The 26,631-nt window shown below is 51.7% G+C and overlaps 9 protein-coding genes across 9 annotated transcripts; 4 read left to right on the top strand and 5 right to left on the bottom strand.

The window, feature by feature from the left end:
* Nucleotides 1–341: 341 nt before the first annotated feature.
* AYO20_10117 (hypothetical protein) lies at nucleotides 342–2,383 on the top strand (the record flags this gene model as incomplete). The annotated part of the gene is made up of 6 exons (XM_022648379.1): nucleotides 342–441; nucleotides 495–1,282; nucleotides 1,336–1,521; nucleotides 1,567–1,669; nucleotides 1,742–1,990; nucleotides 2,037–2,383. 6 exons carry the CDS (start codon nucleotides 342–344, stop codon nucleotides 2,381–2,383), a joined length of 1,773 nt encoding a protein of 590 aa, XP_022495650.1.
* A 1,823-nt stretch (nucleotides 2,384–4,206) lies between these two features.
* On the top strand, nucleotides 4,207–5,409 carry AYO20_10116 (hypothetical protein; the record flags this gene model as incomplete). The annotated part of the gene is made up of 3 exons (XM_022648378.1): nucleotides 4,207–4,372; nucleotides 4,433–4,645; nucleotides 4,760–5,409. 3 exons carry the CDS (start codon nucleotides 4,207–4,209, stop codon nucleotides 5,407–5,409), a joined length of 1,029 nt encoding a protein of 342 aa, XP_022495649.1.
* A 619-nt stretch (nucleotides 5,410–6,028) lies between these two features.
* On the bottom strand, nucleotides 6,029–8,272 carry AYO20_10115 (hypothetical protein; the record flags this gene model as incomplete). The annotated part of the gene is made up of 1 exon (XM_022648377.1): nucleotides 6,029–8,272. One exon carries the CDS (start codon nucleotides 8,270–8,272, stop codon nucleotides 6,029–6,031), a length of 2,244 nt encoding a protein of 747 aa, XP_022495648.1.
* A 927-nt stretch (nucleotides 8,273–9,199) lies between these two features.
* On the bottom strand, nucleotides 9,200–10,168 carry AYO20_10114 (hypothetical protein; the record flags this gene model as incomplete). The annotated part of the gene is made up of 1 exon (XM_022648376.1): nucleotides 9,200–10,168. One exon carries the CDS (start codon nucleotides 10,166–10,168, stop codon nucleotides 9,200–9,202), a length of 969 nt encoding a protein of 322 aa, XP_022495647.1.
* An 817-nt stretch (nucleotides 10,169–10,985) lies between these two features.
* Nucleotides 10,986–12,734, top strand: AYO20_10113 (hypothetical protein; the record flags this gene model as incomplete). Its single annotated transcript, XM_022648375.1, has 1 exon — nucleotides 10,986–12,734. One exon carries the CDS (start codon nucleotides 10,986–10,988, stop codon nucleotides 12,732–12,734), a length of 1,749 nt encoding a protein of 582 aa, XP_022495646.1.
* Nucleotides 12,735–13,892: 1,158 nt separating this feature from the next.
* AYO20_10112 (hypothetical protein) lies at nucleotides 13,893–21,527 on the bottom strand (the record flags this gene model as incomplete). The annotated part of the gene is made up of 1 exon (XM_022648374.1): nucleotides 13,893–21,527. One exon carries the CDS (start codon nucleotides 21,525–21,527, stop codon nucleotides 13,893–13,895), a length of 7,635 nt encoding a protein of 2,544 aa, XP_022495645.1.
* Nucleotides 21,528–23,210: 1,683 nt separating this feature from the next.
* AYO20_10111 (hypothetical protein) lies at nucleotides 23,211–24,132 on the bottom strand (the record flags this gene model as incomplete). Its single annotated transcript, XM_022648373.1, has 2 exons — nucleotides 23,211–23,299; nucleotides 23,358–24,132. 2 exons carry the CDS (start codon nucleotides 24,130–24,132, stop codon nucleotides 23,211–23,213), a joined length of 864 nt encoding a protein of 287 aa, XP_022495644.1.
* A 440-nt stretch (nucleotides 24,133–24,572) lies between these two features.
* On the top strand, nucleotides 24,573–25,407 carry AYO20_10110 (hypothetical protein; the record flags this gene model as incomplete). Its single annotated transcript, XM_022648372.1, has 3 exons — nucleotides 24,573–24,733; nucleotides 24,803–25,199; nucleotides 25,261–25,407. 3 exons carry the CDS (start codon nucleotides 24,573–24,575, stop codon nucleotides 25,405–25,407), a joined length of 705 nt encoding a protein of 234 aa, XP_022495643.1.
* A 253-nt stretch (nucleotides 25,408–25,660) lies between these two features.
* On the bottom strand, nucleotides 25,661–26,562 carry AYO20_10109 (hypothetical protein; the record flags this gene model as incomplete). The annotated part of the gene is made up of 3 exons (XM_022648371.1): nucleotides 25,661–25,763; nucleotides 25,819–26,144; nucleotides 26,203–26,562. The coding sequence occupies 3 exons, from the start codon at nucleotides 26,560–26,562 to the stop codon at nucleotides 25,661–25,663; spliced, it is 789 nt and encodes a 262-aa protein (XP_022495642.1).
* Nucleotides 26,563–26,631: the final 69 nt, after the last annotated feature.

Raw genomic sequence — 26,631 nt, 5'->3', positions numbered from 1 at the left:
TGCAGCGCATGTAGCTGCCGTCCAGATCAGATCATTACCGTCTACACAGCGTGATTCCAGAAGGTGAGCTTGCGTTGACAGGATCGCCAGGTCTTATCTCGTCTTGATCTTTGAAGTAAACACTACATACTACACCTCGCTTCACACATAACCACGAATACCATCGAATTATCCGTGCTACTAAGCGTGGGCTTGTTCACTCGACCATAGACACCCTACAGCTGTCTCTTTTCCCACTCGTTACTACTTACGCACGCCGCTCTTCAGCTTTGGTCGCAATCTCTCTTTGTTTCTTCCTTCGCCGCACGGTGATAACGGCTCGCACTATTATGATCGCAACAATGTTCTTCTCCGGACGCTCTCATGTACTCTGGTCTACTTATATCTGGGTTGCCGTGGCCATCGCCTTTGCTGGCAACACCCAAGCGAAATTCCTCAAAGGTCAGTGTAGTCTTTCAAGAGCAAAGGACATCTTCATGCCCTAACTCCTTCAGCGGATCTAAAATGGCCTATCCTTCGAAGAGCTCAGGATGACCTCCAATCCAGCCTCACCGATTTGTTGATATTGAGAGAACCTGACAACGACCCGGTATTTGAAAAGGCTATGCGAGTGGTCGACAATCTCGCCACCCAGTCGACCTGCCATCAAGCAGCGGCAGGCCACTTGCTTGTGACTTGTAAGACGATTGGCGCAAACATGGGTCTACAACAAGGGAAACACGAACTACTAGAGAGGGCTCAATCGGTATACGCAGTCAGAGTGGCAGTATGCGAAACGGGTGAAGGAAGAGCAGCAATCCCCCCTGCTTGCAAACCAATTCTTGAAATCCCTCAACGGCTTGACCACGAGATTGACGTCGTCAATAGCAAAATACTGGCTTCCTGTCTTGAAGCGTTGATCACAGAACATTACTACTGGACGAGCTATAGTAACAACAGACAAGATGCCAATACTTTGTGTCAAGCCACTACTATCGAGTCCTCCAGATTGGAAGCGCTTCAGTCCTACCAGAAGCTGGCAGAACTCCTTCCCGAGCTTCGTGCTGCACTTGGTTCGACCCAATCTCAGTGGCTGGGTTTCCTGAAGCAGCAGCAGGAAGAGATTGCGTACGTGAGCAAACTTGAGCGGAAAAGTCGAGAAGAACGCCAGGCACAACACAAACATGAGCTTAACACTTTTCACGACACTATGCATTTGGCAAAAGAAGGCATGCATAACGCATTTACGACTCTGCAGCGACGGATAGCTAGTACGCAGGAGGGCGTGACCCAGACCCAGGAGGTAAGTCGTATTCAACCATGGGTGCTGGACGAACCACTGATTTCTCATTACAGACTCTGGGAGATGTGTTTGCTGATTTCGTCAAACTTCGAGAACTGTTGCACACAGCAATTGCAACCACTGGTGAGCAGCATGCTGAAGCTGCCGCGGCCCAATTGCAAGAGATGAGCATTGCCCATGAGCTTGCCCTTGCCACCACAAAGGCGCTCGAAACTATACAGGCGGGTGGAATAGCCCAGGTTTGTGAGTCCTACACAGGGGGAGTCATAGACTAACAGCGACAGGATGTCACCAAACTTCTTCATCGTCTGAAGGGCGGACTCGACGAGATTTCTGGTATACAGTCGACCCAGTTGGCGAGCGTGAAGCATCATCTGCAACTCAGCGGTGAGTTGTCTATGGCCCAGAGGGCTAACCTTGCTTTGGGCGAACAAATGAAACATTTTTCGACTTCCCTAGCTTCTCAACTTGACGCTGCAACCACCGCGGCCGGAAGAGTGTCCGGCAAGCTTGACAGAGTCAATCAAGCGTTGACGCGTGTTGAAGCTGCTTCCGCCATTCTCAGCTCACTTTTTGCCGTCATCACAATACCATCCCGGATCGTGGAGCACCTTCATTTGAGATTATTGGGGCTTTTTGCCATGCCAGCTTTACTGTTGTCGTTCTGGAAGCCACGAACATATTCGTACATACTGATGACTCTCTACGGTATGTGTCCCGTTCCATGCCTCTTCGAAGTGCTAACTATTTTCAGTGTTTCTCGAAAGCCTCATATCCTTGATTGAAGAGCATTACAACAAAATCAGCATTGCTTTGCAGTACCTCAGCAAGAGATGTCAAGCCATAATATTGACTTGCGCTTTCAATATCTCCGGCAAGAAACTACTGGTTGCTGGGCTGAGCATGGTGGTTGTCCTCTGCTACTTCCTGCTGGCACATCCTCTCAAGTCACAACCGAGATCGACTTTACCCCTAAAATTCGTTGAAGAAGTTGACACCCTCACAATTACAGAGCGAGTTTACCTGGAGAACAGATTGCGGAATGCCAAATATCTGGGGCTTTCAAGGGACCGTTACCGACGAGCCGCGACTGTCTGCTAGTGTTCCACTTCGCACATCGTATGGTTGTCGTCTATCTTTCCACCCTATCATCATCATTTACGCCCGTCATGATGGGAACCATGACTCTATGACGCTACGATACCCAGGTATTTGGGAAGGACATGGCGTGGTGATTTACGCTATTCTCGCTGGTGCAGGAGGGATTTGTCTTGGTTTGATCATTGTCTTTGTTTTGCACCGCTGCAATGGTTCAAGAAAGGCGACTGTGGGTAGAGGATATCGAAGCTAGCAATGCACAGATAGCAGGCATCTGCAGGTCAATTATCCTGCATCTCGAGGATAATACTCAAGTTTCATTGCACATTCATTCGTTCTTTTGCATGAATTGTTTGGCTGTCTCTATTCGGAATGTGCCCTCCCCATCTTTCCTCCCCTGGTTGGCCTCGCATGAATAGTCTCTTTCCGCCACATCAATCGAATGGCAACTTTGGAAGTTCGAAGACATATTGCCGATGTCAAGGCCTCTCTTTGCCCAAAGGCTGCGGTTGTCTTGACGTATTTGCGTACGAGTGTGTACCTAGTGGATAGGCATTGGTGGGAGTCGCACCAAGAGGCACCAGCGGAGTTAGCGGGACGGTTCGTCGTGGGAGACACGGCCAAGGACGGAGAATGATGCAGATATAAGAGCTGGTGGTGGAGCACTTAGATCCGCCGTCATATTCGTATTGACAATGGCAGATAGGCAAATCTCAGACGACGAGGACAGACACAAAGTCAATGATTGCAGAGAGGGATTGTAGCTTCTACGCCGTAATTGTGTGCTGCGCTTTCACCTCGTGACTTGGCACCACCGCAGGCACTGACATGTCTTCTCATGTTGTTCGCTCTCTCATCTCTATCTCCATGTTCCCAGCATGCTTCAACAGACCACCACCATCCACTGACGAGCGTCCTGTCTTCCCTGTCCCTTCGATCGCGAATAACATTGTCCCAAAACTCTCGCAGGATTCAGGCAGAGGAGCAGCCGTGTGACCCTGATCAACCCCCCTGACCCTTTTCACACACCAGAGGCAGCCATCTTTTCTCCTGGCTAGTTGCCAAGTTGAAACCCCTGAAGACTGCGGCGAGCAGAATCCCGACGGGTCGGAAGATTGGTCCAAAGCCTGCGAGAAATACGAGAAATATCACCGCGTTCATCCCTAACCAGCTGCGATGCCTTCTTACCACCCTCGCCAAAGAACTGTTTGTTGGTCCATCCTGTTTCTGGGCGCAAGTCCTCAACCCCGAGTCTTCATGTCCTTGAGAAATACTCAGCAGAGGAGGATGGTTCTCGTTTCAGATGCTTGCGCTTAGGGCTAGTCGAAGCTCGCGTGTGGCTAGACACTGCGCCTTACGAACCAGCCAGCCATGTGCCTCCTCTTTGCTGGGCGGCCTTACTCGTATTATTGGCGAGTTCGCAATGACAACGTTTGACAGGCAAACAGGCACCCAGCACCAAAAGCACAGTTCAGCCCCCAAACCTAGGCCCTTGGCACCTCTTTTCGCCCAGGGGGCCTTCTCGATGTTATGGTGCCAATCGTTTGCATGTGAGAAATCTATGCAGCCCGACAGAGTAAGGTGGCACAGTGGCTAGAAGCCCCTCTGCAAGCTCAATACGTTCCAGCCCTTTTCGAAGCTGTCGAAAGCCACGCCTCGACTCCGTCAAATGGCTATCGCTTTTAGCTGGCAGCTCAGGCGGTGATACAGAAGTCAGGATCATATAAGAATGACATGGCCATATCGCTTGCATTGTCGTCTCCCATTCCCTTTGCTCCAATTCCTCCTCATTCTAGCCTCAGCCGCTAGAACGTCCGTGAGTCGTGATGGCGCTGACTAGGATACTGACTACCGTTGCTACATGCTTCCTTGTGTTCGACACAGTTCTCGCTGCTGCCGATGCAGCTAATTCATCACAGTATGTTGTTCCCAACGCGGCTGGAGCCACAGCCCTTGACCCTGCCAAAGTCCAGAAGTACAAGTCTCTACTGGGTAAGCGAGTCTCTCGGGTCCTCCACTGGCGACCATGTTACTGACCAGAATTTATCGCAGATCACTTCGATTGGAAGGAAAAGTGGGAAAACGGGTTCAAATGGCACGATATCGTCGACGATTACGCCCCGGCCAATGCAGACTGCTCACCGAGATGCCTGACTTGTGCCCCTGGGTGTAACCCGAGATGCTGTGCGCTTGACACTTCACCGGCGACCACTGACAGGAACTTTGGCTCTCCTGATACATTCATCTCTCGTCCGATCTTTCCCGGTATTGGACGTCCTCTTCCCCGTCCACCACTCGGCTGTCCTTGCCATTGCGAGTCCTGGTGCCCGAGAAATGTTCAAATCATCTGCTGCTTTACACCTGCCTCTGCTTCTCCAGAACCAGGACCAGGAGAAGGCGCGATTCGTTCGGAACGAGCTCACCTTGTCGACGATGACATACAGAAGAACCTTCTCGACCGGATCTTCCCTATTCAAGAGCATTTCTGGGGCCGCCCAAAGCACCCTGAAGCCTGTCCGTGTTACTGTGCCCCGACCTGCCCAGCATACATCCAAGCAATCTGCTGCACGACCCCGGGCTCCGACTCCCGCGTCAGCGCGCCCCCGAAGAAACTGCACGACGTCCTTGCGATGGTCACGGCAACCACGTCTGGAGATCCGGTCTCGGTGCTAGCCGCCATCAACCTGACAGTCTTTGACAGTTTCATCACCATGAATCTCGTGCGTGGGTTGAAGCGAGTCAACGAAGTCACGTACAGCGACGACACCAAGACGTTCGAAATCACGCTAGGCGTCACGGTCGGGCCCAAGGAGACCAAGCAGGCGCTGGCCCACACGTTTGTCGTCGTTGACGGGTCGCGACTATTGGAGGAAGAGCAGATCCTGCTCGGCGCGGGCTTCATGAACAGGATCGGTGTCCGAGATGGGGCGCGAGTGGGAGCCGTGAATGTGAACAAGGACTTTTTGACTCCGCTAGAAGAGGGGCTCCCTGTGCTCACAGGCGTTGATGAAAGTGAGAAAGAGAAATGAATGAATGAAAGAGCTACATAGCTTGCATGTATGGCCAGCTGGCTGGCTAGAATACTCACCTACCTACCTATCTATCTATCCAGGTAGCCATAGAGATTGGATTGACTACAGGTAGAGGAACGAAACATAAGGTCGATCCTTGATACGAGACTTGCCTACCTACCTACCTCATTTACCTGGCTTCTTCTCACCTGCTGGACCACTTACTTATTACCGGTTATCACTCTCTTCCACCGCCCCGTCTTCGTTATTAGCCTTTCTTAGTCTATATTCGTTTTTTTTCTGCTCACACACACACACACACAGAGAGAGAGAGAGAGAGAGAGGAGGCTCAAGGACAAATACCTGGATATCCAGAGCAGGGCAGAGCAGTTAACGTCATGTACATTCGATGCGTATAGTACTATACAGTAACAGTCTAAAACCCCTTGCAATTTCCCTCTCAGCGGGAAAGGGAAAAATATCTAGATGCGAATCTCTAAGATAGAAATGAATATCACTGTGACCCCCAACCCTCCTCCCACGGCGCACACACACACACACAAAGGAGATCCGAGAAGATCTTGCCAGCAAGAACGTCGGTTCCCTTTGTGTAGACCGTGAGTGTGAGTCCTGTGTTCTAGACCAGGCTCTTCAAGACGAAGCCGGTCCTGGGCTCGCCTTCGACCGCGACCCTCATAGTCTCGCGCGTGATTTTCGTCTCGTTAAACACCCTGCGCTCCTCTTCGACCCCGTTCCCTGTCCGGATTGTGTCCACGTCCACGGCGTCCCTCTCAGTATTATCGTCTCGGAAAGCGTGTAGCCCCAGAGCAGGCAGGCTGAATCGAAACGCCAGGTCCCGTACATCCACGACCCTCAACGCACCGTATGCCAATGTAGCACTGACAACGCCAAAGACGATATAGCACAAGCAACCCGCGATGAGGATCGCCAGCGGCGCTTTGGGGACTTTGGCCACAAGCAATGGCGTACGCGTCTGTTCTTGCAGATTGGTGCGTGAGGACAGGAATGGGCCAATCACACTCATCACGCGCGACGAATAGCTGTTGGCGAACGTATCAGCAAGTTGCTTCAGGTTGGACTGTAGTGCTGCCGCGAGCATGGAGTCCTGGAGATCATTGTCAAAGCTGTCATAACTGCCGTAGATGTTATACCCGTGGAAAACCTCAGCAATTGTGCCATTTGGGGAAGGAGTCAGCGAATTTACTTTGGCTGAAGAGTTGACCCAGTTGTAGTCGACAAGATACGTAGTGTACTTGCATCGAAGCGTGAAGTCAAGGTAAGGCGTGGGACCCTGATAGATCCCTGGATCGGAGGACATATTCACACCAGCCCGTTGGGCAGTCGACTGAAAACGTGCTGCGACCCCGACATATACAGGGTTAATGAGCTCCGAGTCGGGCACAAACGGGCCCAGGCTGCCAGACGAGTCATAGTTAATGCTCAGTCCTTTGTCCATATAGAATGAGTATTGCAAGGCCGCACCGCGCTTGAATCCCAAAGGCGGCACAGAACTATCGTCGACGAGCATGCCAGTGTCGCTGACATTGGGAGACTTTCCTAGCACTCCCCAAAAGTTCTCGCTGCAGTTGAACTGGCTATAGTAATTTCCCGGACCACCACTTGTCCAGTTGCAGAGGTTGCTAATGGGTTCGCAGGTCGTGATTACACCAGTTGTGTACGCTTGGAAGTCACGGAAAGGAGACAAACCAGTGCTGCGAGGGATGAGAAGAGCCACCTTGGCGGCGCCGGATGACGTGACGTTTGCTGGTCCGTCTGATGGTATATCGACGAGACGAACTTCACTGACATTGGATATGCCGTGCTGAAGATAGAAGATCTCGTTCTGGCTTGCGACGTAGGCGTTGTAATCCGCCGCGGCGAGTTGTCCGTTACGGGAGCATGGTAGCCCAAAGTTGTCGCTGCGGTTGAGGGCAAGACAAGTAGACGATAAGCCGTACCCATAGGAATGGGACAGAGGTGAGACAGATATTTGGTCGAAGTTGATGGTTGAAGTTGTGTAGTGAAGGGCAGTGTCAGCACCGAAGACGATGCAGGCAAGGACAAGGGTCAATGTAAGAGTCTGCGCAGCGCGCCGGAGGGCCGGAGGTATGATGACTCCATCCTCTTTCGCGTAGGAGAAGTATCTTCCCAGTCTGCCAATTGAAGCTAAGCAAAGGCCGACAAGGAGGGTGTACTGGTATGGGGTTGGAAGGTCCTGTTGTTGCGGGCTTGTGGAGGAGGTATACATGAGGAGAGCAGACTGGAAACTGGACAGGTTCATGATGAAGCTAGCAAGGAGAGGGGCAAGCGTCGACGCCCATGAAGCGACAAATGCGATCCGAGTTGCTGAATAATTGACCAAGACAACAGCCCGGTCACTCAAGACGTGAGAGTTGGACACTTCTTCAAACAAGCTGTCTTCGGATCTGACCCGGTAGCCGAAGATGAGCGCTAGAAGCCCGGCAACAAGGAAGGCCATTGGCAGGATGATGGTCGAGGTAGGAAGAAGAAGAGCTTTCCAGAGCGTCCATCTTGGGCATCTTAGATCATGGGTTGCAGATGAGAGCGCATAGTATTTTTCAGTCAGGGGCCAACTGCCAGGCCGGACGGAGGCAGCATCGTCCACGCGCGCCGTATTCTTGCTCTTAGAGGGATTGTAGGTAAAGTCCACTTCTTCGAATGACGCCTGGGACCATGCTGAGTCAGGTGTTGTTTGGGTATAGATTCGAGCTCCATCAGCGGAAGACGTCCGTATGTGATCGTCATGGTCTGGGACAGAGCTCACTCGTCTCGAAAGGGCATGGGGCATGCCGTCCGTGAACGGGGTGACAAATGACCAGAAAGGATTCGTAGAAGCCATGGTAGTAAATTGACAACTCGGGCGAGTGTTTCTGATGCGCTCCCCAGATACCCTCACGAGCAGTCCGATCGTGGATCGAGCGTGTTGGCACAGTCATGAGGGTGAGATGGGATATTCTGGTACATACCATGAAGAGATCTTTCTTTTCCAGCCCGGGCTTGGCTCTCAAAGAGACAACTTACAACAAAACCTCTAGGGATACCAAGAGGCATAGTTTCGTTTCGCAGCAGACCATGCAGTGTGCCAAAAAGCGCACACACCGAAATGCCATAATATCCTAGGCTGGGTTGTAGCCTTCGAATAGTCCGAGTGGCTGCTGGTTGCCTTGTGCAAGGCGAGAGCGAATGAGATGGAAAGGAAGACTGCCTGAAGAAAGCATATCTAGGTTGAACAGCGGTATTCGGGGATGATTGGCAGATCGAGGGGATTCGCCTGGTCTCAGCCGTAGGGCTCTTGGAACCAAGGGTCGATGGCTTTGATAGGACTTCTAAGATCGAGACGAACCTTTGAGCTGTGGCTGTGATGGACTTGTGGTGCATGGTTTTGGCCCCCAGTCCTCGGAATCGTACCCTCAGCACAAATGATCCACAAAGCATCAAAAGAACCGCCAAGGCAATCGAGTCCAAGCCGGCACTAGAATAGAGCCTTTCGTCGTCTCCTGACATTCCATTCGTATTGATATGTGTAACAATTCTCCGGCCAGAGCAACCGCAAACTAGCGAGCCAAGGCGCGGGCCAAAGTCGCAAATATGCTGCCTGCAAGCGCCTATGGTTCTGGGCTGGTCGAATTCAATGCACGGTGAAATCTTGTTCCTGGTGAGATGTTTTGTTCGCTGTTGCCTGCCCCTCGACGACTTTGATATCGTAGGTTGAGTTACATGTGGCTCGTATTGTCGTCGTCCAACTCACCGTCTACGACTTCAGCATTCATAACACTGGCCCCTTCGTTTCCTCAAACTCCCCAACTTCTCCAATCACGCTCTTCAATATCTCGGGGACAATGACGGCTGCGTCTCCCTCGAAGAACCAATCATGCTTTGTGAGCTCTTGTGCGTCGCTGCGGTCCATGTTGATGACCGCAACTCGAGCACCCTTGGCTCTGGCAATGTTTGTGTAGCCGGCAGCTGGGTATACTTTGGCACTGGTTCCAATCACTAGCATGAGGTCAATCTTCCCAGGCTTTTGAAAGTATTCGTTTACATCGCGCATCACGTCTTCGGGAAGTGACTCGCCGAACCAAACCACCCCTGGGCGAAGCAGGTTCTTCTTGCACGACGGGCATTGCGGAAGATCTTCACGCTTGAGCGCAGGAATATCCACATCAATATCTGAGATGTCAGCACCTCGAAGTAGAGCATGCTTCTTTTGGCTGATGGCTGCCTTTAGCTGTTCGTCCTGGGCTTCTGGTGGCAGGGCCAGAGCTGGGACGATGGGGTCTGTGAAGTCATTTTTGCGAGAATAACCACAGCCGTCTTCGTCCCAGCATTTCACATCGAACAGATTGCCGTGGATGAGTTTGAGTTGGCTAGCAGGATGGCCAGCGCGAGGGCTGAGACCGTCCACGTTCTGGCTGAGGGTGATGAAGTTGGGATTGCGACGGGCCAACTCTGCCAACGCAAGGTGGGCTCTGTTGGGTTTGGCATTGAGGGCCATGTGACGACGGTAAGAATAAAACTGCCATGATAAACCAGGATCTTGTTGGAACGCTTCCGGGGTGGCTAGCATGGTGGCATCGTAGGTGCGCCATAGTCCTCCCGCACCGCGGAACGTAGGCAGACCGCTGGAGGCGGATAGACCAGCCCCCAAGAGAGCAACAATGCGTGTGGATGACTGGAGGTGTTGCACAAAAGAAGCAACGTCGGTGAGGGGCATATTGGCGGATGACAGATAGCTCATGGCCGCGAAGACGACAGAGTTCTCTCCGTGTCAGAGATGTCTCGATCCTGTTCAACTTCTGTTGATAGCAAGTATCAGTTTCAGGGCTAAAGCTAGAGGGTGATGAAGGAGATGTGAGTGTCCTGCCCGGGTGCCTCCATCAGGCTGAACGGGATAGAGTTTCCGGAGATGGCGATGATGGGCGATAGATATTGTGGTGTTGATGGTGATGTGAATGGTTAGAGTGGTAACCCCTTGTACTGCTTGTAGGTATTACGATTAGTGGCGGTGGCCACCCCCAGAAGCCCTGAGGGGAGGCCAGCCCGCTGCCCATCAATCGGCTTACCAGAGGCTGCCAATGCTGACTTACATAACAGGAACCAGGGCCGGGTCTGGTAGCCGCCTATCAAGTGGCCCCTAGCATGCCACATGGCTCCAATAATGCGGTCACACATACGGTCTGATCGGCCATGGTTGAATTTCCCCTCTTCCCATACTTTTTCCCCTACTGTCTGCGTTGAATTGACGAATGTCAAACCACCTGTTTTCCCATTCATTTCCTTCTCGAGGTCTGCAAAAAGAGATAAAGACTCCCTCAAGTCACGTCCAGCCCACAACACCCGAATCTCAAGCCTCTTTCCAGCGAACCTCTTCCGCATCTCGCCGGGTTACATTGCCGCTTATCGTGAAGCCCTCCCACCGCCACGATCCCGATAAACCATTTTCGCCACCAATGATCAGAACACTAGACTTATAACACCCTCTGGCAAAACTGCGCGTTTGTCCTACCACCCCTCCGTCCGTCGAAACTCGACAAACCTCGAGACTGTCTCGGACCATGGAACGCCCAGTACAACCTCGCCCGGTTCGTCGGCGGGTCAACGCTCTTCTCTACGTGAGCCAGAGAATAGGGCCAGAACTGCTGCCCTACCTCCTCCACAACCCCAACCTAAACCTGCGAGTGATATCGGAACTCTCAAAGTCGGAATTTCAACAGCATATGGCCCCTGGGGTCAGTTTGGACAACGTACAATGGATAGAGAACAAGCCCCAAGATCCACACCGCAACGAGGTTATGATGTTAGGCCACCGTCTGGCGAGATGGGCCGATTTCATGTTTCTCGCTATCGATGCTGGCATGATTTGCTTCATGCTAAGCGGCTTCACTACCGATGTCCTTCTACATGTGTTGAGATGCTGGGATGTGTCAAAGAGAATCGATCTGTTACCGGAGTTGAGCAGAGATCAATACAGACATCCCATCTGGAACAGGCAGTTGTACGAACTGCGGAGAAAATGGGACTGGGTCCGTGTTCTGTCTCCGGCCATTTTTGAGTACTCGGAGAATGGTACCAGCCTCGCTCAGTCAGGAGCAAACTCCTTGGATGGAGACGTTAACCCAGAGTTCCGCTGGCAATGGGCTGGACCGGCGGAGATGATCGAAGCTATCGAGAGCGAAGCTCAATCAGTCCTTCGGGCCACTTATCTCAAGACAAACTCGACCATTCCAGATCTCCCACTCGCCAAATCTGCTTCTACCAAGCCTCGACTGCCCAGCGAGATTTGGACCATGATTCTGGATTCACTCGGTGACTGGGAACTCGCCACCGCCCTAGGAATCTTCACACACCTACCTGTGCCTCACGAGTGGGAGACGCTCATCCCACAGCCAGGATCATCCAAGTCTCCCTCGCTCGAATACACCATCCTCACGCAACCCATATCCCAAATCCAGAAATATTTCACCACCAAAGCGTCCTCAAACCCCCCAACTACCCTCTCACCAATTGCGACTCGGCTCATCTTTCGCTTTTCTATGACTGACCTCCTCACATACCTGGCTCTTCACCAAAAGGACATATTCTGGACTTCCTTTGGGTTGGCACTTCTGCCGCACAAGGCGTCTTTGATCTACAACTCCCCGACGATCTTGCAGTGGTGGAAAGATTGTCCTGCCGTGATCAAGAAGGAATATGGTCCTGAAGCCTTGGACGGTGCTTCCCGCGCCGGATTCGTCGAGGTGCTAGATTGGTGGCTCAATTCGGGTTTGAAACTCACATACACAGAAAAGGCTTTGGAATCAGCCAGCGCCAAAGGGCACGTGGAGGTCCTTGAATGGTGGAAGGAGAATTCCCTGAAACTGGCTGGCACCGATCGCGAAATGCCCCTCAAGGTCGGCAAGAGCATCCTCTTAGCGGCGCAGAGTGGCCGGACTAATTCGATTGAGTGGTGGGAGACGTCGGGGATTCCGTATGCACACGAAGACGGGGTCGCACGACTTGCGTCCCAACATGGCCACGTCCCCGTGCTCGAGTTGTGGTATCGCTTCAAAGGGAGCAAGATGATTTTCGACAACCAAGTCCTCGTTGGGGCAACAAAGAATGGCCATGCCGGCGTTCTCCAGTGGTGGAAGGAGATCAGTCGCAAGACAGGCCTGAGAGTCGAGTACAAGACGTGTGACATTGAAGAGGCCATGGAAGACGCGGTCGGCGGCGGCGGCGAAGGAGAAGTCAGAGAGTGGTGGGCGCGGAACGGACTGAACCTGGGAGTCGGGACGGGCGAGTGGATGAGGGTCAAGACTTTATGAAACCATTACAATTACGACGGCTGTCGACTCTCTCTCGCTACCCTTTACCCGTCGATCCGATTTTTGTTTTCCTGGTATGGCTTTCCTTTCTTACGACGGGACAATCGAATTCAGTTGATTCCACCGGGGAGTCCTGTGGCGTCCTTCTATCTGTCTGTCTCCTCTGAGTTTCTCTGCGTTTCTCTGCAAGTTATTCAGCGTTGGGCGTCCTGGATTTGGGGGGAAAGGGGCCAGAGATGGACTTTTGTATGGAGTATATCGTATACTACGGGCTGTGGGTTGGTTGCACAACAATGGGGGCGTCAAGAGAAGATACTTGTCGCTGGTCATCAACGACACAACAACAAGCACCTGGATGGGCAGGAACACTGAGATAGAGAAGAAAGAAATATCCCGACAAATGGACTCGATCGTCGCTAATCGTTTGATTTCATTAAAGTCATGACGGTACCAGAAAGATCCCCAAATGAATGAATACCGGACTGAATTTCCCACCCATCTTTTCCCTGGCCCCTGAATTTGATAGCAAAATAACCGAAGAGGCGAGTGGGGAGCCGTTGGCCGTCATCCTTCATGTGGTCGAGGCTCCTTTCTCCCTGTCGTGTTCTCACGTTTTCCTGAGGAAGAATAGAACCAAGTCTGTCGCTTGCTCCTCGTCCTTTAGCGCCTCAAAACAGCTTCCACAATTCTTCCATTAGACGGGACCGGCGTGACTCCCAGAAGCAGAAGGTCCTCGTTCCAGTCGCGTGCGTTGAAGTCGGGCAACATCAATTCATCCCTGCTTATCTGCCCAAGCTGCTCCCAACTTAGAATCATCCTCACACGGCGCCCGGAACCTGAATTGACTTAGCCATGTTGTGCCCGTCATATCGATCTTCACCACTTTGCTCCATGCGCCATCAAAACTCTTCAAGCAGGGTTGCTCGCTTTTTCTTTTCATCATGCATCATCATCATTATCGGGAGACCCGCGTGTTGGTCCTCCCAAAGCATTACTCTTTCGCTATCCCGGGCCAATCAGTCCATCGACGCCCAACCTGCACGCCCAAGATATTTCCGAAAAGACTCTTCCATTCAATGATGTCGAAGGCTTCGCCAGAGCCATTGCTTGCTGCCGCTTAAATCCGTGCGTGGCCAGAAGGGTTGTATATGAATGATCTCACGGGCTAAGCGGATCCTCATAGTCCTCGGCGCTCAATTCGGCCAGCTCACTGCTACCGTCCTGCCAATCAGCCGAGCTCAGAGTTTCGACGGCTGTCTCAGCTTTGGTTCTCAATGCAAGCATGTTGTTCTGGATTTCACTCATCTTCTCCTCATGTACTGGATTCTCGAGTTCAAAGTATGTGAGACAATGTTCCACCACATCAATCACTTGGCTGACTTGGCCGGGCTGGAGCGTGTTACTTTCTCGACTGCGGGGATTCAAGAAGGTGGTCTGCACAAAGTGGGAACAGCTAGTCGCCAAATCGTGCACCGCCGTGACAAGTGTCGAGTAAACCCGAGGGTCTTGGAGAGCAGGCTCCTGTAGAGGGGTGAACAGGATCCTCTTGAGCAAGTCCACCGTCCCAAGACGGATGTTGAATTGACCTTCATTGGGTGCAACCAAGAACGTTGGCGCCCATTGATGCACCGTCTGCAGGACCAGGTCCTCGAGGAAACCCGCGGGAAGGTTAAGGTGGCCATTTTCCACCTTCAACAAGGCTTCAACAAACTCAAAATACTCCCGGGCATATTCCACGCCTACTGTCGCGATGCTTTCCAGGGCGGGTTGAACCAGGTCGAATATCTGATTCTCTGAGTGACAATACTCGCAGAACGCCAGGACTGGCCGGAGGAAGGCACTGGCTATGTTGATGCTCCGGTCATTGAGCCCATTCACCAGGATGATGGAGAGTGCACCAGCCAGTCTCCGGTCTGTTGAGAACACCTCGATGAGATTATCCGCCATTGACGGATTCTGCCGTCCTGCAATCAGGCGCCTGAGCCATTCCAAGTTGGGGGGAATCTTGTTAAACCCGAGCATGTCCATCTCAGGAACAGTCAAACCGGCTCGCTTGTCATATTGGCGAAAATCTCTGTTGGCAGGTAAGTGGAGGTCGACACTCAGGAGTAAGCTCACAAAGAGGCGGATGAGCACCGGGTGGTTGAATGGTCGATTCCTCTCTCGGGCACTCAAGTATGCAGCGTAGCGTGTTTTGAGCCTCCTGGACAACGGGAACTCGGCTTGATTGTTCAAGTGCATCATGATGATATCGACACACTTTTCGAGAAAGTTTTCTTCGAGGACGAACAGGGTTTCCTCTTCGCCCAACCGATGTACCGCGAATAAGAGACCGAAGTAGTCTGTCCAGCAACGACCTGTCTTGGCTACCACGTCCCACAATCGAGATAACTGATTGAGACAGCTCTGAAGCCACAAATCGTATTCTGCCGCAACCTTTTCAAATTCCGGACCAGATCGTAGTTCGTTCTTGACGGAGCGAAGTCGATTAAACGTAACGCAGAATAGGTTCGTAAACGACTTCCGGACGATCTGGTACGGGCTACGGACGACCACATCTTCAAGGACCCGGACGGTTTGTAACCAGTGAGCTATGGTCCTGGTGCAGTTCTTGCACTGCTGTGTGTAAGTGAGAAGAACACCGATGGTCTCTTCAAAGTATGGTTGTTCCTTGAAGCGAGAAGATACTGAGCGCAAATAGTCCAGAACCATTTCAATTACAGCGGATTCGAGGCTGTGATTGTCGCTGCATTTATCCGAACCCTGTGGCATGCGTTCGAGGAACTTCTGGATGAATTGCGCGTGTGACGGGTCTTGCGCGCAGTAAGAACGCAGAAAAAGCTCATTTTGTTGGGATATGTGTTGATCCAGTCGACGCGGCAAGGGAATTCGTACAGGATTGATCGGGTCGTGGCAACGATACCGCTCCTCGACCTTGCGAATGCTCGATGTCCTCTGGTAGAACAGCATGTAAGCACTATAAAACTTGGGAAGATGGTAAAAGCCGGCTTCTGAAGTGCCCCCGAAGCAGTTGTCACGCATTTGGTTGGTATCAAAAACGCCGACGTCTTGGTCATTGAATTGGACCCAAGACTCGTGGACGGGTTTCGCTGACGGCCGCTGGCGGATAAATGAATAGTAGTGACCAGAATCTGCTGTCCCAGAGTGAACAATGACACCAGTGAGCTGGAAGTAATCTGGCTCTCCGGATTGCTGCTCGTCGCTAAGTCTTGCGAGAGTATAAGGTGCGATATCGAGAGTGTCGGGAAACTGGAATTCATCGTTGACTTTTGTCCGCATCCCAGTCATGATGTCGTAGTCGAATCGCTTGAGGTTGAATATCAAATTGTCAGGTACGTCTTTCAGACAGGCTCGCTTGACAGCATCCACGTGGCGGCCGCATGAGGTGCAAGAATATTTGTTTTCGCCTTGAAGAACTTCTCCCTCGACATACGCACGAAGACTGTCTTCGAGACGGGCTTTGCCTTTGATCTCCACCTGAACAGCGGAGAAGGGCTCCAGTCGTTCCGAAATGTGGTCACACTCCTTCGACTTGACTTGCTGGACCAGCTGTCCGCCGTACATCGACTTGAATGCCGCCCGGGCCGAAGAATCAATCTGGCCCTCGAGGCGATCAAAGAGCAGATTGAAGAACTCATCCACATCCATCTGTACCGACACGTCAATTTGCTCTCCTTCATAAGTCGTTATCGCTTCAACCGCCATTGAGGGATCGATAGACTTTTCATAGGAATTTTGCATATATGCGAAGACCTTTGCCAGTTCTAAGACGAGTTTCTGTTTCGATTCGTCGGAGCCCAACATGTTCAAAAAGAATTCCCGGAATTGCACGTTCATGAAGAGTTGGGAAAACAACGAGTTGAGGTAGCAAGTGTTGGAAAGATTTCGTAGCCCGGCGTAGCCGACATCTGTCCGAAGATTCTGCCGGTCGTGCGAATAGATGGGTTCAAAAAAGTCTGGAGGTAGTAAGTCGTCCCCCAACTTGGTGACAACTGTTGTGAACTCTTCCGGACCTTGGCACAGGGCAAGAATCAGATTATACAAGCTCTCCCGTACAGTGCTGTCCAGAACTGGTAACCTCGAGTTGTCATCCACCCCTGCACCGTTCTCGGAGAGTGGTGGGAACAGGAATAATGTAATGATCTCGTCGATAATCTGATGGCCAGGAGGAAGCGCATTTAACGCCTTGAGCAGTTTGCAGTTTTCGAGGAGCAGCTTGGTGAGACAGGCAACCACATGATCCTTGAGAGGTTGGCCGACAACCTCGACGTGCTCGTGTTTCAGGAGGATGGAGATCCACTGGTCAAAGTACTGTTTAACAATCTCAAGAGGAAAAGATTTGCCTATCCTTCTTAGGATAGCAAGCATTGTCTCGCAGACTTCGGCGCAGCGCTCATGCTGCAGACACGCATGCGGCAGGATGTCCGCCAGAGCAGTCCACAAATGTGACAGACAAGTCTCAATTGAAGCGGGTGGAAAGCGTGATCGTGGTGCTCGTGGATTGTTAATCTTGAGGTACAGCTTTGTTCCGACCGCACCGGTCAAACCAACTACAACCTCAAGGATCGAATGCCGCACATCAGTTCGAGGATCATCGACGAACGCAGTGACGATCAAGTCTTTGAAGTCAGCTTCAGCCTCCACATGAGTCCAAATTCGTTCATCATGTAGGCACGCTTCGATGAAAGTTTCCAAGACAAGTTTCACCATGGCTGAGGATGAAATTTCGTCCATGTTGGTGTTGTCGCTCTCCAGTGCAAAGCGGAGCAATCTTGAAGATTGCGTGGCGAATTCTTGATGGTCCACAATGTATTCGCTTGACGTTTCTGCGGACACCTTGGCTCGGAATGCGAGAAGAAGTGCTTCCGCTAAACCGTGTGCAATGGACATCTGGAGCCCATCTGATGGGTTATTCAAGTCCAATTTGGGCAGTACTTGCACGATGGTTTGAATGCTGTAGATGAGAAATTGAGAATCCGGGCTTGAGCTGAATGACTCGTCTTCAATGCAAGATCGCAAAGCCCGGGCGCAATACAAGAGTTTGAAAGGTTTGCCGGGAGGCAGAAGTTCCGTTGGCGACTTGTCTCTTGATCGTACGACTCGGACGAGTTCGGTCTGCGCAGAGAAGAGGCTGAGGAATGTGTACACCTCTCTTGACAGGCGCTCATCAGCGTCAAGCAGCTCATAAAGGTCATCGAAGTGGTGCATGATTTTGTTGTCAACCGGTGAGGTGGCACGAGTGGCGCGGGTTGGCGGGCTCTCTGGAGTGTTCAATGTTTTATGAACAATCAGGAGGCCAGAGGCTACCTTTGAGTCTGCGATAGTTGTCGACTGTCCTGCAAGCAAAACCTTTTGGCCCATGTTGAACACGGAGAACTGGGTGAAACCACTCGCCTCACAAAGATACTTGTACAATTCGTCGCAAGTATTCTCAGACCCGATGGTGATATTTTGCACCTTCTCCGTTATATACTTGCTTGCCATGATCTGAATCTTGAGTTCAATAGCCTCTCCTTTCTTGCCTGAAAACCCCGCCAGTCCCTGGATCTGCTGATCAGGGACTGGACTATACCGAGGGCGTAGTTTCATGCCTTCAAGGAATTTCCGGAGGAATAGCAGAGATCGATCAAAACGCAGTTCCTCGGCGCGTATTTCGTCCTCCGAGGCAATAATCACCATGGGCTCGTCCTCGCCACTCATGGTACCATCTGTGTATGATTTTAGCTTTGCTGCAGATGCCATAACCTGCTGCACTGAGCGGTCCACGAGAGAAGCATGCGTCGCGTCGATCACCTCCTTCGACCTTCGCGTGACAAGGTTATTATCCAAGTACGTCCGGATGATGAAGTCTGTTGCTTGATTCTCAACAGTGTTTGGAGGCGCATCCAACATGACTTTCCACATTCTCTCGATCCCAGGTACTATAATGACATCCTCAGCATCGGTGATATTTTCCGTGGTGCGTCTGATTGTGTACAGAATCGACACCCTGATGAACTCGAGGACTTGTTCATTGTAGTCTTGGGGTAGCAGGGTCGGCAAGTGTTGCTCGATGATCAAGTCCAAGAGGATATTTTCGTCCTTGTTCTGTTTTATTCTCACTGCATGCGTCAATGTCTCCCAAGCGCGAGCTCTGAGGGATGTTGAGAGAGGTGAGAATGCATAGAAGGATGTCCAAAGTTCCTGCACGAGATCTGCGGTGAAGACTTCAGGTACATAGATAATGAAGTAGTACAGGCAAGCGGATCGCACCTCGTACATTGCCTCGATTAATTTGACGGGTACACTGCGAGCCAGCATCAGGTGAAATTGGTCACGCAGGTACGCAAAGTCGGCAATCAACAGAGCCAACAAGTTGAACTTTTGTGTGGCTTCAGCAACACCTTCTCCTCCCAGCATTGGTAATAGGCAGTTCAAGGCTTGAAGATCACCAGTGGCGTATTCGGTGTGGGCTTCGAGGTTCGAAGCCGCCTCGGACATGATCCGATTCCGCTCTTCCTCGTCAATCGTGGCAAAATTAAGTTCAGTGCGACCCAACGACAGAACGTTAGTCAGATGTTGGGCAAAGTCCCTCCGTATGAGCGGCGCTTGTTCAAGAGACGCGTTTTCCTCCATGGAGGCTTCGCGCAGCAATCGTATGCACAACTTTCGTGTTATCGGATCTGTGGGTATTCCAAGATGGAGAGGTGATATGCCAGTCTTAGTTCTGAGATTCTCAAACAGAAGAGCAGCGAACTGCAAGACGTGCAGATCGAAGCGCTGGATGGGATAATCGGATAGTTTTCGGCAGATGTAATAAAGTGCATGAAGGTCGTATACAGTAAAGCACATTTGAAGGAGATTGAAAATCTCATGCGCAGTCCGCGGGTCTTGGCTCTCGACAATGGTTTTCCAGATATTGTCAGTGTCGGCGTCTGTGTATGTCCCAGAGACGCAGAGGAAACCGACCACGTTATGGGCTCGACGAATCAACTGGGGGTGGGAGTCGACCCCGACAATATAGTCGACCAATTGGTTCTCCTTGATGAACTTGACCAAGAACTTGACCAGGGGGTGGGACATTGCTGGCTGGGCTTGGCCACTGATATGTTCTTTGAAGACTTGAACAAGATCAGTTGACATACTGTCGACACCGGAAACTCGAAGTTCCATCCGCCCATTGGTGATGAATTTGCGAAGCGTCTTGAACTTCCAGGCGTATGGCATCGTGCTGGGAAGGTCAGTGAGATCCGAGTCAGCGAACCCAACCCCTGCCGCAGATATTATGTCCTTGCCGATCTGCGGGATATCGACCGCGATTGTCGACACCATTGGATTCAAAAGGTCAATGATCTTCCCCGCTGTCTCTAGATTGAGCCATGCCGCTTGTTTCACAATGGCTTGCTGAATGGCATGGTCTGCTTGTAAAATTATTTCCGCAGCGCTGTTGCGGATGTGGTCAAGTTGTGAGAAGTCGGCATAGACAAAATTTGTCTCAGTACTGTACACATTGGAGATCGGAGCCATGATACAGTTGGTCACCGAGAGCAAATTGTGGAAAGGTCGAAATAGATCAGCTCGCTTCGGTATTAGAGCGCATATTTCGGCCATCAAGGCGGAGATGGATGGTAAGAGAGACACGGTCGACGGGTTTCCAAGGCGATCGATGACGAGCGTGTAGAAGTGGGTGCGATCGAAACTGTGTGCCCGACACAAAGCATCGTAGAAAGGAATGCGGACCGAGAGGATCCATGTCAGTGGTTGTATGTAGTTAGCACACACCAAGCTGAGGGACTTGAGCTCGCCGAGTTCTGCATCCTCACGGAGCAAACGAAGTCTTTGGGTGTCAAAGTCCATCAGAAGTTTGGCAATCTGAGCAAAGGCGACGAAGAAGTCGACGAGGTCTTCGGTCCGAGCTCCTGGAGGCGGACCGGCCTCTCTTCGCAGCAGGCCTTCGATGAGATCTGGGAATCGTTGCCAGAAATCCTTCTCCTCTTCAAGCAGTGTCGGGCGGAACTCGTCACAGATGGAGACGAATTCCATCATCCAGTCCTTGACTTGACGGAATATAGCCCCATTCTGACCACCAGCGTGTTGGAAGTTTTCAGAGATGCGGACAAGCACTCTATGCGTACTCCCGGGGGCCCATTCTTGAGCAAAGGGGAATGTACGATTTACATAGCCAGGTGGGACCGGCTGCAGGTGGTCAGATGCGGATGGACTTCCCCCACTAATACGACCCGTCCACCTTGTCTGGTTTGGATCTTGGTCAAAGTCTTCAGGCTCAGCAACCTCGATTTCAGGGCTCTTGCTTGGGGAGGATGATATCGAGATGATCTCCGCCGACTCAGTCGGATGTGGTTGGGGGCCAGGTACCACACTGTCATCCCCCTTTGGGTCGTCACAACCAATGGGGTTTTGTGGAAGCGAGGGATTGGACGGCATATCTGCTGCTTCAGCCTCGGTGGTTGGTTGTGTGATTGATTGAGAGGACAACGGGCGGGTGTTGATGGTAACCTTGCTGGTAGGAGATATGAGAGCGGGAGGGGCTACAGTTCTGGGAGGCAGCGGCGGAGTCTTGACGACAGCTCTTTCCTCATCCCGGTTTGCAAGGGCGACTGGCACTGAAAGTGCGGGGTTGGAATTGTCTTGTTGTAAATCCGACATGACATGCGTCCCATCAGGCTTAGCATCACTCAGCCTTGGACGCTTGTGCTCGTGCTCAGGCAGCTCAGAACCTTCGGTGGAGTCGCTTCGGTTGCGAATCGAAGAATCGGACATTGAGGACGACATGTTACGAGAGTTGCATCTGGAAGTCCGCAGGAGCGCGAGGTCCGCGTCCAAGAGAAGGAGAGCGGTGAATTCAAGACTGACCGGAGAATGAAGGAGTGGTTGAGGTGAGGCAGTGAGAGGTCTTGGCAAAGGCTGTAAAAGACCGCCACTCAGAGACAAGGCAAACCAGGATGACTGTCGGATCAGGAGAGGGTGAGCAACGGCTGGCGACTGATGCCCACGAGGGTCTTCACTGCATGGACAGCCGATCTCGAAGAGATTGACTGATGTCGACTTGGGCCATGTCTCTCGGCCAGGGGATGTTCAGTGACGGATGGAGACACGGGAAGGAGGCTTTGTTCGGCGTGTGGTGATGAGAGGCGGGGCCCAGGTGCTAGTCTTGGGGGTGTGGGAAATTTACGACATGAGATCGGGAGACGCAGAGGGGGATATTGAATAGTCAGGAGATTTCTACCGATAGGCACGTAGAATGTAGATTCTGTCTGAGGATGGAGAGGAAGGAGAAAATGGTCTAGATGGTGGTTTTTGTGAGTCGAATGGTCGTTGGACAGAGATGGGACCAAGGCTCGCAGGCTGCCGTTGACTTACAGTAGACGAAGTTGTTAGGGGACCCGGCACACTTGCTTATTGGCGGTCCCACCATCACCAAATTCACCTAACTCACCGAAAACGCGTCTGGCGCGTGAGCTGCCCAGCTAATGGAGAGCATGGAGGGGCTTCCCAGTTCTGCTAACTAATCCTGGTATTCTCACACGTCATGCTTCCCCCCTGCGCCTTGTCAGTCACCATCACAAAGATTTTTCTTGGGTGGATTGCCAGTATCGGTGGGCATGGACAAACGAAAGAAACCAGCAGTTGTGCATTCTTTATCCCTCCCATATCCAGAGCCACAATGGTATCTCTCTCTCTCTAGTGAGAAAAATATTCCTGCAGTCTACCACCCAACTAACTCTAATTCTTTTGCCAGGCCCACCATCTCTCCTGACACTGAGCAGGCACTCCTACAACTCCTACTCCGGCTACTACAGCCCATTGGCGACTTCAGACGCGACCATGTTCTGCCTTCCAAGGGCAAAAGAAGAGGTGGGAAAATAAACAAGAAGATGCAAGAAGACTCTATGCCAGAATGGATGCCTGATGTTTACGACCATCTAACTCTCGGATTTAATACCACGGTCCGCAGGCTTGAATCCTTAGCCCACCAGCGGAAGCCCAAAGTGCTATCTCAGCACACGGACGACGACTCATCACCGGGACATACTCATGCAAATCTCTCAGTTGTCTTTGTTTGCCGCCACAATCTGCCTGACATAATGACTTCCTCCATACCTTTGCTGTTAGCATCCTCAGCTCCCGCAACCACCAGGGCCAGGCTAGTCGAATGGTCTTCACAAGCCGAAGAGCAGGTTGCTCGAGCACTGCACCAGCCTCGTGTCGGTGTGCTCGGAATTGGGGAAGGGGCGCCTGGCGCTGAAACGCTTTTACGATTTGTTCAAGACAATGTTAACGCCGTTGATGTTCCCTGGCTAGACCATACACCCAAGCCCACGTACCATTCCGTCAACATCCAAACAGTCGAGTCAGGTTCCAAGCCCAAGGCCACACTCCAAAATCGGAAACGAAAGAATCCCGGAGACGGCTGAAAGTGCTTGAAGCTGGTGAGCTGGAAGACTGATCCAATCATCAACGGATGAATGGAATCCGGACGGGGACACGTCTGCGGTATTCAATGTAGTCTTCACCAAAGAAAGAAACCAGATGCCGTTCTTCATCTGTGAGCAGAACCATTAGCACATCGAGCTATGGAGGAGGCATGAAGCAGCCACTTACGAATAATTCGATGATGGAAGAACTTCCACAATACCACGGCATATATTACAAAGCAGATGCGGTTCCCTAGCAGCACTTGCGTTCCCAACCCCCACCAGAAGAATCCGAAATAGGATGGATGTCTGGAGAAGGCATAGACTCCGTCCGTCACCAGGACATGGTCTGCTCTCTTGGTCCACTGGACAACATGATTGAAGTTTGTCTTTGCCTGTCGCATGGCGGCACTTCTGACAAGTTGTCCCAGGACGATCAAAGTGGCGCCCAACCCGACAGTTATTGAGGATGGAACTGACGGAAATATCCTTGGGATCTGGAATGGCAGACTCAGCCAGACTGGGGCGTACTGAGAATACAGCCAGTACCGAACCAGCAATTCAAGCATGGCCGAAGAGTGGGCAGCCGCATACCCAACACCGTTTGAAAGTAAGAGGAAAGACGAGATTGAGGCATCTGGAGGATTGTATCGTGCTGTCATGTCAAATTCGAGGTAGTGAAACAGGGCCAGTGCTGCAACAAAACATGGTGCCCTCCAAAGTCCATAACCCCAATACACCAGCTCCACGGTCAAGATTGTAGAAATGCCCAGCGCAATGCCCAACCCAAAGGCGCGAATCGCAACCCCTGATAGTGCCCGTTTGCCTCCCGGCAGGTATTGCGGTGGGATGTACATGGGCTGCAAGTTCGCGCGAGTACTACCATTGATGTGTTGTTGAATCCGATCTCTGGGGAATTCATGGATGATCCCTGGGGAACTGGGCGCTGAGGAGTCCGACATGCTTCCCAAATGCCGACACCTCTAACAGGCGGGATAGAGGACACCGGGAATGTGGCTATTTAAGGGGCTGTTGTTCTGGCGATCGTACCAATTAAAGTACCCACACTTTGGGAACTTGAACAGATGACATCTTCAACTAAGCCAAAAGAATGAGTGAATCAAAGAGAATTGCATTACTTGAAAAGAACAATAGTAAGGAAAACGCCTGAAGGGGGTTGTCGAAAGGCTCAAAGCGTCTGCAGAATTGTGTCATCCGACTCTCCTCAAAGAGGCCGCCAAACATGCCAAACACGCCAAACAAAAGGCTCGGCACATCATTTCGCATCAATGATGTTCCGGTCCCGATCTCTCTGATTATGTCCTTGACAGGGCCATGCCATCTTCTTCCTCTTCCCTCCCCATCAGCCACTCAAACTCTTGTCGTTGGGCTATTTGGTACCATGTGTGATCATCCAGAGTGGCAGAAGGCTCAACGAGGCGAACTCTATCATGCTTTTGTCCCCGAACTCATCGCAGCTCGAGATCGATGCAAGCGAGCCTGTGATAAGTTGAATTCCTCCGAGTCCACCACCCGCCGCCGAGTAATCGAACTGTGGAGAGAGTAGGTCGACGCGAAATCGGTCACATATACAAAACCCTCCTGGGGTATAGTCTCATGTCTGCCTTGCAGGATTACTAACGACACCCGCCCCCTGCCACCTCTGCAGCCATCGTTGGTAGACGACGACAAGCTGTTCGAAAAGGAACCTTGGATCTGCGGTCCACTCCGTGCCGATTACGGCTTCAACATCTTTCTTGGCCAAGGAGCTCAATTGAATTTCAACTCGACCTTCATTGACACCTGCCCCATCCGCATTGGCGCTCGTACCTTGGTTGGACCGAACTGCAGCTTCTATGCTGGGACCCATCCTTTTGACCCGGCGGTTAGGAATGGAACCAACGGTCCCGAACTTGGAAAAGAGATAAACATTGGCGAAGACTGCTGGCTGGGAGGAAACGTTATTGTCTTGCCCGGGGTGACGATTGGCCGAGGCAGCACCATTGGAGCCGGAAGTGTAGTGACAAAGGTAGCGAGCTTGCGGCTCTCCTTACTCTTACACAAAAATTTCCCATCTGACTTCTTTACAGGATATCCCTGCCTTTCACGTAGCGGCCGGCAATCCTGCGAGGATTTTGAGAAGGATCCAGACGTCGATGGACCCGAGTCAAGACAACTCAACGGTCGCGAAGAAAGACAGCGAGCAGGGAGCGGAAGGTGTGATATCTGCACAATAGACCTTCAAATTCACTGGCAGTACTTGTTTCATGCGCTGCTTCTAGCTCCTCTGCATAGTGGTGCAAGTCTCAAGCCTCCATATTTGTCCTTGGCTGCGCCTATGACGCTGACAAGTAACGCTTCCAATCTCTCCACTTCTTATCCGGCGACGAATTCTCTGGATATCAGGGACGAACGTTGCACTAGTTGTCTTCAAGTCTCGAGATATCTTAGACCGATTGCATGATTCCAAGGCACTCGTCGACTGACTGTTCAAGTCCACTTCTCATACTCTGGGAAGTAGAGGCTGTGAATTCTTTCCGCATACTTGATGACACTCGCAAAACTTTTTACGAGTGTCTTTGACTCTGGAGCGCTGAGGCACGAAATCAATAAGGCCCTGCGAGGCTATACAAGATTGGGATACTCACCTGTCACTGACAAGAACAGACACTATGAAGCCGAACAACGTCGCGTCGGCCTCCGATGGCTGCTCGCCCCCAAGCAGCCAGACAGGTTCGTCATCAGCTGAAACCTGCCGCAGACGAATGCTAAGGACTTGGTTGATCGATCGCCAGATCTCCGTCTTCAAATCTCGCACCTCGTCGTTGGTCAGGCGTCCCACTCCTTGACCATGCAATGTTTGCGTCACACCTCGATAAATGAGAAACCCAACAAGGACGCGCACTGGAAACGGCATCGACCACAGGGCTTTGTCTCTTTGGACATAGAAATTTTCGAGCCAACGCTCGCGCATCTGATAGAAGTGTCAATTTCTTCCCTGGAAGAAGGCCAAACCGTGGAAAACTACTCACGTGGTAGAAATACAGCTTATCTTCCAGCAGGGCACGAAGACCAAGATCGTCTAGCTTCAATTGCTCCGACAAGCTCCCATTCAGATCTGGAATACAGCCCATGCTCAGTAGCCTCTGGATGATCAACGTCGAGTCTCCCAAGAGAGAGGGTCCGTTGTGGCCATCGTTCTGCAGAGGACCGAGATCCACGTATGGAATTTTACCCTTTGGCGCAACTTTTGCTGACCCTGCTTCGACATCGTAAGCCAGGCCAGCATGTCGAAAGCGGAATTCGACCTTCGTCACGAAGGGCGACCAGCTGTATACTCCCTTTTCAGGCCAGCCACGGGAGAGAATTAACTTGGAGTTTCCGGCTGACATTCTCTTTCGAGCTGATGAGAGCATTAACGTCCAATTTATCGATGACTGCACAGATCAAAGGCACGAACC

This window comes from Fonsecaea nubica (assembly GCF_001646965.1).
Source record: "Fonsecaea nubica strain CBS 269.64 chromosome Unknown Scaff103, whole genome shotgun sequence".
NCBI lineage: Eukaryota > Fungi > Ascomycota > Eurotiomycetes > Chaetothyriales > Herpotrichiellaceae > Fonsecaea > Fonsecaea nubica.
This window is presented reverse-complemented; position numbering and strand designations above follow the sequence as displayed.